At 37.5% G+C, this 12,549-nt stretch overlaps 2 protein-coding genes across 4 annotated transcripts in view; one reads left to right on the top strand and one right to left on the bottom strand.

Annotated features, from left to right (window-relative positions):
* Positions 1-12,549, bottom strand: part of LOC128699309 (TLC domain-containing protein 3A) — a 623,909-nt gene that overhangs the window by 180,543 nt on the left and 430,817 nt on the right. The window lies entirely within an intron of this gene.
* The window catches only part of mus301 (mutagen-sensitive 301), a 122,247-nt gene that overhangs the window by 35,947 nt on the left and 73,751 nt on the right, over positions 1-12,549 (top strand). For 2 of the 3 annotated variants that reach the window (XM_070098269.1, XM_070098270.1), the window contains exons 9-10: positions 4,332-4,490; positions 8,513-8,627. In XM_070098269.1, the coding sequence (XP_069954370.1) occupies positions 4,332-4,490; positions 8,513-8,627 (274 nt within the window). The remainder of the gene's footprint in view (positions 1-4,331; positions 4,491-8,512; positions 8,628-12,549) is intronic. The other variant, XM_070098271.1, reaches the window with a different exon arrangement.

A 12,549-nucleotide genomic window follows, 5' to 3' on the forward strand; every position in this document is an offset into this window, starting at 1 on the left:
GCCATCCTATTGACTGGTCTTCCACTCAAACTGTCTTCCCTACTTCCAACTCTCAACAGTTGCCGTCTAGTTGAATCCTCTCTAATACACAACTTTCCTTGTATGAATCTTAGTCCTGGCTTCGTCTCTGTAGATGCCGTCCTCTCCCACTACATTGTAAAATGCTCCAAACTTCAGAACACCCGTGACTTAACCTGATTCCTCATTTTTTCTTTTTTCTTTTTTCTTTTTCTTCTTCTCCCTCTTCCCTTTCCTCTTTCCTTCTTTCTCCTCTGGGTTGTCTTTCTTTCTTTTTCTCATGATTCTGTTCCTTCATTATTCCCCTTCCCCCCACCTCTATGCACTTGCTCTCCCTCTGTGGGCACCTAGCTGCCTTGCAGTGCTTCCCTTTCGTTGTATTTGGCTGGCTCCTCCTCTTTATTCACCACTACTACTACTTCTGCTACTACTACTACCACTACTGCTTCTACTACTACCACCACTACATCTTCCTGCCTATATATACCCGTCCTTCTCCAATTCTGGTTAGTGTGACTTTGTAAATGGTCCAAGTTGGACCAGAACGTTGCTGTAAGCTCCTCTCTTCTATGTGCGGGTTATTTGTGTATGATTAGACAAATATTTCTATTGTAGGCTGGATAGAGAAGGCCTGTTTCAATGTTCATTCTCTGTAATGTGCTTGTGTAGTATTAACAGGAGAGACTATATGATGGCAGGGTTTACTGTTTTCAGGAGGATTCTTGCTAAGACTTCAGAGATGGTGAAGCTGCCTTTGTTTTGTTTAATTGTATTAGAAATGGCTATTAGTGAAGATTCAAGGCACTTGCGTCTGCGGAAATTAGTTTCTTTGATCACTAATCGGGCGTCCCTGAACTTCATGAGATGATTGGTGGAATTTCGGTGTTGTACACAGGCGTTGTTCAAGTTATCGTTCCTACATGTGTAAATGTGTTCATTGAGGCGGGTGTCGAGGTTTCTTGCTGTTTCACCTACATAAATCTTGTCGCAGCCTCCACAGGGTATAGTGTAAACCCCTGCGTTGACTGGTTCGTGGTGCTTGGATTTTTTTCTGGTTAGATCCTTTATCGAAGTGCTGGAAGCGATGGCGACTCTGGTGTTAGCTTGTGAAAGTACTTTATTTTTGTTTCCTAAGTAATAGCTTTTATATCCTTTACCCAAGTGCAAGTTAATTGTTCTAACATATTGTATTATTACTACTACTACAACTTATATCACTACTACTACTACCACCACTAGTACTGCACCTCACTCTGAGCCTATATATGCCCTCTGTGCCCATGCACCGTTTGTAACGGCTTGACAAAGCTCCTGGAGAGCGAAACGTTGCCACAATAAAATGTCACATTAGTTGCACTTGTGTCCTTTTACTTTACTCATTGAGGTCTGTTTGGTTTAGGCAGTAAGGATTCCTCCCAACAGCTGCAGCTGTGAGATGCATTTTCTGATATGCTGCTTTCTTCTTCTGATGGTTGACTTCTTTCTGGAGGTGTAGGTACAGGAAGACCAGCACTGTGTGGTACTAGTGCAATATAAGGAAGGAAGGTCTGGATAAGAAACAGAAGGTGCATTTTTCCCAGTTCGGCATTTGGAAGGATCCACCAGGCAGAAGTAGCAGTTGGTTGAGTGACCAGTGGGTTCATGCCATATTCTAGGAACAGCAAACTTCATTGCTTTTTTTTTTTTCTTCTATACCATCCTTTAAAAGAACAAAAGTATTAGTTTCTGTTACATACATTTCATTTAAGAAATGTTCCTATTCAAGATTTTACCCTTCATATAACTAAGGACTTTTTTTTACTTTCCAGTATTTTCTTACAATGCTCACAAACATGAGGTGCCCAGATCTTGTCTTGGTCCCCAGCTGGCATGCCAAAATTTGCTTTGTAAGCTTCACACATTTTTTTTAGATGCTGTTACAGAGAACTTCTTTGCTCTTCTCTTAATGAATTGACCACATATGTAGCAGAATGCATCTGGAGAATGATTGCAGCCTCTTGATGCCATTTCACTTCTGATGTCTTCTCAGGTAGCCAGAGCTGAACTGAATGCTGGTTTGTGAGCCCCTGTTTTTATATTTTTTGAAAGTGTTCCAGAAGTGTTCTGACAACAAAAGCAAAGTTCTGGGATCAAAATTGCTTTTTTAAATTTTTAGTTATATTATAATAAAAAAGAAGCACTAAACCACAAGGGTTTGTTTAGCTATAAAGAATTAGGAAATGATGCTTATTTCCTAGGAACATGACAAAAGTGAAATTTTGTTAGTGCTATCAGTGACCTAAAAGTAGTTGGAAATTGCTACTCTGATCCCAGAAGCATTTTGGCTGTTGACCAGTGTTATTCATGTCCATGTTTTTAGCATCATGCATCTCCTCTAGCTGTGTTTTTAATTTTGATAAATACCTTGATTATAAGGAGTGAATGTGTTGTAGTGGAGGTAAATTATGTATCTTCAGTGAGGCTCTTCCATGACTCCAGCTGACTTCCCAAACATTTTTTATATTCTAGAGATCCTCCACACCATCTTAGGTAAGCCAACGGATGGCTGTATCCCATTGAGGCAGGGTGACCTAAAAAGAAAAACTGAAGTTTTTCTTTTTAAACTTAGTAATTTGTCCACGAGAAGGAGTTCTAGCCCCATGCTCCTGGCATTTAAGTTGCCTCTTATGACACGCATGGCTTACGGAGGAAGAATTCTTTTCCACTTCCCCATGGAGACTTTAGAACAATAATTTTAACACATTAACTGTGTTAATGTGTTAAGCTGTGATCAGGAAATTTTGGCCTTGACATCTGGGAATGGGTCTGTGCAGTGGGTGTATCACAGTACAAAAAAAAAAAATCTTACTCCACACAGTGGGCCAGGATTTTAAATGAAACCTTGTATTTTGTTTAAAATAGGAACTTTGCTGGATGTTTTTAGGGTGTTTTTTCTGAAGGTATTGATGAAAAGCTTAAGGAATTATGCAGACATGAAGTTGGAAGTTGGGGAGCAATTGTAGCTACAATTTTACCCACATTGAGGCCAATTTTAGGCCAATTCCATTCATAAACTCTTTTGATTGAGAACAAAGATCTGGTCATTCAACTAGTCCACTGTAGGTATTTCAGCCATTAAACCAATTTTTCCTGTGCTAATCACAGTTTCAGGCCTCTCCTATACAACACTTATCCTCCACTTTTAAGCCACACAAAATCTAAAGTTTTACCCTACTTTTCGGGTAATAAAACATTACCAAGAATAATTGGTCGTGGTATAGGCTGTCCAAGTAATTGAAGCGGACCTACTAAAATCCCATAAAACACACTGGGGGATTGGGGGGCCTCCACCCTTTCTCAGGAAAATTGTCAGTTGTCAAATACAGTGGACCCCCGCATAACGATTACCTCCGAATGCGACCAATTATGTAAGTGTATTTATGTAAGTGCGTTTGTACGTGTATGTTTGGGGGTCTGAAATGGACTAATCTACTTCACAATATTCCTTATGGGAATAAATTCGGTCAGTACTGGCACCTGAACATACTTATGGTGTGAAAAAATATCGTTAACCGGGGTCCACTGTATATATGTTACTATGAGGTCTTTCAGGCCACTTCTGAACTGAAACTGACCAAAATCATTTCCATTTCACTAGCAAGTCTTTATCTGTCAGTCGACTGAGAAATATGCCCCCCCCCCAAAAAAAAAAAAAAAAAAAAAAACCATCCTAGAAAATGACTCAAAGTAGCTATTTTAACCCAGATACATTGTCAGAGATTAGCTGTTTCCATCATGCACAGTAAAGGGCATGAATTTTTTCATACTACACCCCCACTGCTTAGACCTATTGCCTCATGCCTCAGCCAAAATTTACCGATCATAGCATATTTGAGGGCGCTATTGATTAAGACAGATCTACAAAAGTGACACTGGCCTGAATAATGTAGATGTACATGAGACACTGAATGGGTTAAGTTAATTGCATAAAGCAATAACGATTGATAACATTTTTATATGTGCATTGCTTGTAGGATGTACCTGTGATTTGAAATATTAATATAGTGGACCCCCAGTTTACGATCAGCTCCCAATGCAACCAATTATGTAAGTGTATTTATGTAAGTGCGTTTGTACGTGTATGTTTGGGGGTCTGAAATGGACTAATCTAATTCACAATATTCCTTATGGGAACAAATTCGTTAAGTAATGGCACCTGAACATACTTCTGAAATGAAATAATATTGTAAGCCGGGGGTCCACTGTACTTAATTCTTGGATGGTATCTTTATTTTAACAGTATAATAGGTAAAAACATGTTTTGCTTCACCCAGTACAGCAATGAGCAGAAGCGAATTGATGCTGACATGATTGCTGGCTTAGTTGGAGAGGTGATACCTGATTACTCCTGCCTAGTCTTCTGCCCTACACGACGTAACTGTGAAACCCTGGCTGAATTACTTTGCAAGGTACTGCCAGGAGACCTGACTCGAGTAAGGATTTTAATTTTTTTTTTCTGATTGCTTTGATTCCACATTATTAACCTTGAAATCAGGTACATCATGTAGAGTACTTATGTTTGTATGGGTAATGGGGGTTACCCATACAAACACAGGTCAAGTTTCTGGAGGGATCGTGAACCTTGGTCATGAATAATACAAAATTTTGCATGTCCAAACTGAGATTTTTCTTATTGATAGCATTTTGGCCATCATTTTAAATATACCTCTAATTTGGATAATACTGACATACGTAATAAAGGATATTTAAAAAGAAAACAGATTTTGTGTAGAAGTAATCACCAGACAAGACTGGCCCAGGGCTAGGCTATGTGAGTAGGAAAATTCTCGAAACTTGAAAGGAACAGCAAATAGAAAATGGGCATCATATAAAAAGTTGACTTTTCATGATTGATATGGATCAAGAAAACATGAACACGACACACTTGCATCAAATTTTTTTTTATAAAATTAATGCATGTAACAAGGATCAGTCATTAGTGAAAATGTTGAAAGATTTTCACTGCACACCTCCTTAATGGTAGATGGCTGTTGAGGTATAAAGATATAATTGCCAGTGATCCTCAGAGGTCTTTCTTCAGCATAGACACAAAATGAGTAACTGTCCCTAAGGTGAGCTTTAAATTTTCATTTCTCTCCTAGAATACCTAGTGGTGGGAAAAAAAGGCACAAATCCTGAACTTCTTACTCATGATTCTGTCAACCATGGCATAGCAGGGATTCTTGTAAGAATTCCCTTAAACTTTTTTTTTAACACAGTATTGCATTCCAGGTATCAGGCCAAGCTGTTGAGTGCATTGTCATGTTGCCTCTTTCCTTTTAAGTTCAGTATGGAGCTTTTTTAAGCTTACCAGCCATCTCTCACTGAGGTAGAGTGACCTGATTTTGCACATGTAATTATTTTTGTTATATTTCATTCAGGATTTTTTGTTCTTTTGTGTTATATATAATTAAATATTGGCAAAACCAGCAAGTAACTTGCAAAGCTAGGAATGCCTTGAGATGGATGGCCCTTTAAATACTTTGTATATTAAGTTTTTCGTATTTAAAAATTTTGTGAGAATTTAACCCTTTCAGGGTCCGTCCCGTAGATCTACGGCTTTACGTTCAGGGTCCAAACCGTAGATCTACGTCATGAGCTCAGCTCACTCTGATAAACTGTGAGTGGTAAATTTGGGCCTAGATACGAGAGAATACATCTATGTGGTATGTGTGCACCACATAAAACAAATCCTGCAGCACACGGTGTATAATGAGAGAAAAAAAACTGGGACCATGATTTTCGATTAAAACAGCGACTTTGCAGTGTTTTTTCGTATGTTTTTTATAGTTGTATTTGTGATTTCTTGGTCTCATTTGATAGAATGGAAGACATATTACAGAAATAGAGATAATTTTGATGGGTGTTAGCACTGGAAATGGCTTGAAACTGAGCTCAAAGTGGCGGAAATGTTAATTTTTTGCCGATGTTCAAGAGTAAACAAACGACCTCGCACGTCTAATACATGCCAGCTGGTGGGTCTAATATACATTCACAAATGTGGTGATGATATTTATACAATTATTACAATATTGCATAACAGTAAATCTTCTATTTTTTGGTGCGAATAAAAATTCATTATGTGAATAAAAAATCAAAATGGAATTTATTTGTAAAGCCTCCAAACATAACTAATGAACAGAGGAAATGTTAGTTTAGTGCCAGGAATGCCTACATTGTTTATTCTGGACCCTATTTTGAAATTGGAATATTTTGAACTTTGTGTTAAATTGGCCAAATTACCAATTTCCGGTCACTTTATTTTGTAGTTGAAACAGTTGACTTGGCGATTTCTTGTGCTCAATCGATAGAATAGAAGTAATACTAGTGAAATAGCTAAGAATTTGGTCGACTGGTATAATGTAATTGGCCTAAAATGGGAGTCAAAGTCGGCAAAATCGCCGATTCGTAAATATCGCTGGCACATCAAAATTCACGAGAGCATAATTTCGTCAATTTTCCATCAAATTTCGTACTTTTTCTTTTATTACATTCACAAAAAGATTCTCTACCATTTCATAAGAAAAAATAATAATTTTTTTTTTTTGAAAATTCTTGGACACTGGGGCACCACTTCAGATTTTGGCCTTGGACCCTGAAAGGGTTAATATTTAAAAACCATTTAAGAAAGATGGCTAGCATTACATAGGTGTGAGGACCTAGTAGCTTCATGTACTTTAGATAAGTTTTGATAAATTTTGGAACAGCTTTCAATGGCCTTGTTTGTTTTTGCGCACACGTATGCCAGTGTGTAAGCCGCCTTTCAGGGTCCAGAGGCCAAATTTCGGTGTGCACCAGTGTCGAAGAATTTTCAAAAAATGATTTTGCTATTTTTTCTTATGAAATGGTAGAGAATCTCTTTTTCTGAAGGTAATAAAACAAAAATTACGAAACTTGATGGAAAATTAACGAAATTATGCTCTCGCGAATTTTGATGTGTCAGCGATATTTACGCATCGGCGATTTTCCCTACTTTGACTCCCATTTTAGGGCAATTACATTATTCCAGTCGACCAAATTCTTAGCTATTTCACTAATATTACTTGTATTCTATCGATTGAGCACAAGAAATCACCAAGTCAACTATTTCAACTACAAAATAGTGAACGGAAATTGGTAATTTGGCCAATTTAATGCAAAGTTCAAAATATTCCAGTTTCAAAATAGGGTCCAGAATAAACAATGTAGGCATTCCTGGCACTAAACTAACATTTCCTCTGTTCATCAGTTATGTTTTCAGGCTTTACAAATGAATTCCATTTTGATTTTTGATTCACATAATGAATTTTTATTCAAACCAAAAAATAGAAGATTTACTGTTATGCAATATTGTAATAATTGTATAAATAATATCACCACATTTGTGAACATATATTAGACCCACCAGCTGGCGTGTATTAGGCATGTGAGGTCATTTGTTTATTCTTGAACATTGACAAAAATTTAACATTTCCTTTGAGCTCAGTTTCAAGCCATTTCCAGTACTAAAACCAATAAAAATAATCTCTATTTCTGTAATGTATCTTACATTCTATCAGAAGAGACCAAGAAATTGCAAATACAACTATAAAAAACATAAGAAAAAGCACTGCAGAGTCTGTTTCAATCGAAAATTTCGGTCTCGGTTTTTTCTCATATGACTTAAGAAATCGTAATGACACGATTGCAAATAAACCATACCCCCGGCCGGGATTGAACCCGCGGTCATAGAGTCTCAAAACTCCAGCCCGTCGCGTTAGCCACTAGACCAGCTAGCTGGTCTAGTGGCTAACGCGACGGGCTGGAGTTTTGAGACTCTATGACCGCGGGTTCAATCCCGGCCGGGGGTATGGTTTTTTTTTCTCATATGCACTGTGTGCTGCAGGATTTATTTGATGTGGTGCACACAGATGTATTCTCTCATATCTAGGCCCAAATTTATCGCTCACAGCTTATCAGAGTTGAGCTGAGCTCGTGACATGGATCTACGGTTTGGACCCTCAACATATGGCATGGACCCTGAAAGGGTTAAGCCGAGCATAAAAGTTACTGATGAATGACAGAGGTGAAAGTAAGGCCACAGCATATTACCAAAGGAAGGAAGCGACACCACTAGCCCACTGATGCTCTCATTCTAGTGCCATAACTTGTACCACAGTTGTAAGTTTTTTTTTTTTTTTCTCTCTCTAGTTCTTACCTATTTTATTTTTGTTGTCTAGTCCAATGGTTTTAATAAAAAGAATATCTCACTTCATGAAAAATAGTACATATAACACACACACAGAAATAAAAAAGCAACTAAAACTGGAGAAAATGAGGTTCACTATTTCCCTAATGGTCCATGTCAGTCCACTCAAGGAAAGGAAGGAGTGAATAAAGGATTTTGCTAAGATATGAAGGGATAGAACACTAGTGATGAATTCCTAGACAGCTTTAACACCATCAAACTGTTAAATGGCTTTTCTTCAATTTTTAGGTAAAGTTTAAGAGGAAAGTATCTTTGTATCAAGCTCTGCTGGAAGAAGGTGGCGGATCAGTATGCTCAGTATTGCGTAAAACATTGCCTTATGGAATTGCTTATCATCACTCTGGTTAGTTAAATTACTTAAATTTATTATGACTTATGTTTGCTGACATTTATCCATAGACATTTTATTTGCCTGCAGAGTAGAGCTTTTAATTGGTTATGTTCATCTTGTCAGATTCATAGTAAATTTTTATATTTAATTTTCAGATCTTACATTTGTGTTGTTCATTATTTTATTTGTGATATTCAGCAGTAAGTTTCAATCTCCCATAAAATATTGGCAGTTTGAAGTGACATCTGAACTGTCGTATCTGGGCGCCTCTGCATAGACAGTGATTATGTGTGAAGGTTTTTCTTTTTTTGGTCACCCTGCTTCAGTGAGAAATGGCTGACTTGTTAAAAAAAAAAAAAATACTTTCAGCTGGCTGTTTACCAAGGCAGGGTGACACCCCCCCCCTAAAAAAAAAAGAAACATTCACCATTATTCACTACCTAGTGTATAATGTGCGTGGGTAAGAGCTCAAATGACCCATTGAATCACACCATAAAATATATATGTTAAGGTTTTGTGATACTGTTGTATTCTCAGTGATTACTAATGTAGTTAATCAAGGAAATATTTCTGCAGTACTGTAGGATCCCCATATCTTCGGGGGATAGGTTCCAAGGACCTGCTGTAGATATTCAAACTGTAAATCCAATTTATGTCATTTTTCATTTTCATACATACCTTTTATAAAGTTTAATTGATAAATTACACACAATAAGTGGAGAATTATTACTTTTTCACTGATGAGAAGCACTTCACGGCTTCTCTTAGGCTTTGAAGAACTTTCACCATCACTACTTTTGCAGTTTGAGGCAATTATTAAGCAAAATTAAGGGTTATTTTTGGGCCATGGTAAACCACAGTAACAAACTGTGGTATCTCCCCTTTCTCTAGCCTCCCATACTTGCTAAGCTAGAGCAAGTCATGTCCACTAGACAATATTGTATGTACCGAATTAGTGTTTTTCTAAATCTCTATAACTTTTGAAGGCTTAATTTATATAAAATTTCTTGGTGGGAGATAGCTGTTGTTAATTTTTTTTTTTTGTATTTTTAAAACACATCACAAGGTGACCTCAAAACGAAAGTTCTTCACCATCATTCATGCTATTACTGTCTTTCCAGAGGTGTATATATATGACAGTTTAGATGTCACCCTAAACAGCAAATATCCCAAACCCCTCTTTAGAGTTCAGGCACTGTACTTTCCTTCTCCAGGACTTCAGTCCGGCTAACTGCTTTTCCTGAATCCCTTCACAAAATATTACCCAGCTTACATTCCACCAGCTCATAAAGTCCCAAAAAACCATTTGTCTCCATTCGCTCAAACTTGAAGAGAATATTCAGTGCATTTATATTATGAAGAATTGGAATTTCAGTAGGAAAATTTATTAGTGTCATTATCCTAATGACATAATAAGTACATATTTCTGTGCCTGAATTTAATAGTGATGTTCATACTCTAGCTTTATTTCTTCAGTTGTTAACCCTTTGACTGTCGAGGTCGTATATATACGTCTTATTAGGTACCGTGTTTGACGTATATATACTCATAAATTCTAGCGGCTTCAAATCAAGCAGGAGAAAGCTGGCAGGCCCACATGTAAGAGAATGGGTTTGTGTGGTCAGTGTGCACCATATAAAAAAAATCCTGGAGCATGCAGGGCATAATGAGAAAAAAAAAACTCCGACCATTTTTTTTAATTAAAATGCTGACTTTGTGGTCTATTTTCGTATAGTATTTATGGTTGTATTCTCGTTTTCTTGGTCTCATTTGATAGAATGGAAAACATATTATAGGAATAGAGGTGATTTTGATTGATTTTACTATAAAAAGAACCTGGAAATGGAGCTCAAAGTATGGGAAATGTTTGATTTTTGCCGATGTTCAAAAGTAAACAAATGATATTGTCCAATAAATGTCCAACTAGCCATTCTAATATGCAGTTATGAATGGGTTGATGTTATTTATACAATTATTACAGTATTGCAGTAGTCTGCATAACAGTAAATCTTCTATATTTTGTTTGAATAAAAATTCAAAATAGAAAGCAAGAGTAATATCAGAGGGGTTTGGAGACGTGACTGATGAACAAAGAAAATGTTATTTTAGAGCCAGGAGTGTCTGCATTGTTCATTCTGGACCTTATTTTGAAATTGTCATATTTTTTAATTTTCGTGAAATTGGCCAAATTGCAAATTTCTGACCACGTTATTGGGTAGTTGAAATCGGTAAATGTGCAGTTTCTTGTACTCAATCGATAGAAAAAATGGAGTTCTAAAGAAATAGCTATGAGTTTGGTCAACTGGAACAATGGAATTAGCCGAAAATAGGGCTCAAAATACGCGAAATCGTCGATTTGTAAATATCGCCTAGGTCGCTAACTTCGCAAGAGTATAATTCCGTCAGTTTTCCATCAAATTTCATGTTTTTGGTGTCATTACAATCGGGAAAAGATTCTCTATCATTTCTCCAGAAAAAATAATTTTTTTTTTTTGAAATTTTCGACACCAGGAGACACTTCAGGATTGGGGGTTGCGACAGTCAAGGGGTTAATAATGGTGGTGCTTGATAAAGTGAGGTTTTATTGGAGTTGAATCTATCCAGATTCACTAACACCTTGCTAGGTAAGGCAAAGTAGTATTTATTTGGCTAATAAAATGAGGGAAGATATTTGATCATGTCTGATAGCTGCTGTCCCTGTTACATTAACAACATTGCAGTAATAGCTTGTAGAGGCATTTCATTTTCTTCTGCTTGCTTTAGCTTTGGTTTGAGTGAAAGCATGTGGCGTTAGCTTCTCTTACAATAAACATTAATATTATCAGTCCTTCAGGCATAGATCATAATAAATAAATGTTAGTGTTACATTCTCCAGTGCATCATTTTTTTTTTTCAACAAGTTGGCTGTCTCCCACCGAGGCAGGGTGACCCAAAAAAGAAAATCCCCAAAAAGAAAATACTTTCATCATTCAACACTTTTACCTCACTCATACATAATCACTGTCTTTGCAGAGGCACCCAGATACAACAGTTTGAAAACATGTATAATAAGATTTATAACATATCACTCGAAACTGCCAATATCCCAAACCCCTCCTTTAAGGTGCAGGCATTGTATTTCCCATTTCCATTACTCATGTCCGGCTGTATAAAAATCACTGGTTTCACTGAATCCCTTCACTACATATTACCCTGCTCACAGTCCAACAGCTCGTGAGGTCCCAAATACAATTCGTCTCCACTCACTCCTATCCAACGCGCTCATGCACACTTGATGGAAGTCCAAGCCGCTCGCCCACAAAACCTCCTTTACCCCCTCCCTCCAACCTTTTCGAGGACGATCCCTACCTCGCCTTCCTTCCCCTACAGATTTATACGCTCTCCAAGTCATTCTACTTCGATCCATTCTCTAAATAACCAAACCACCACAACAACCCCTCTTCAGCCTTCTGACTAATATTTTTATTAACTCCACACCTTCTCCTCATTTCCACACTCTGAATTCTCTGCATAATATTTACACCACACATTGCCCTTAGACAGGACATCTCCACTGCCTCCAGCTGCCTCCTCGCTGCAGCATTTACAACCCAAGCTTCACACCCATGTAAGTGTGTTGGTACCACTATACTTTCATACATTCCCTTCTTTGCCTCCATGGATAACATTTTGTCTCCACAAATACCTCAATGCACCACTCACCTTTTTTCCTTCATCAATTCTATGATTAACCTCATCCTTCATAAACCCATCCACTGACATGTCAACTCCCAAATACAGTGGGATCTTAAGAGTGTCCCAAAGTACAAGTTTTTTAAGATACGAGCCGTCCCTGGGTCAGTTTTTTGCTCTGAGTTAAGAGCCAACATTTGAGTTATGAGCCATCTCCCCCTGCTTCCCCACAAATGCAAAACCTGGACATCTCACTTGTTTA

The sequence above is a fragment of the Cherax quadricarinatus genome, chromosome 61 (assembly GCF_038502225.1).
Source record: "Cherax quadricarinatus isolate ZL_2023a chromosome 61, ASM3850222v1, whole genome shotgun sequence".
In the NCBI taxonomy this organism is placed as follows: Eukaryota; Metazoa; Arthropoda; class Malacostraca; order Decapoda; family Parastacidae; genus Cherax; species Cherax quadricarinatus.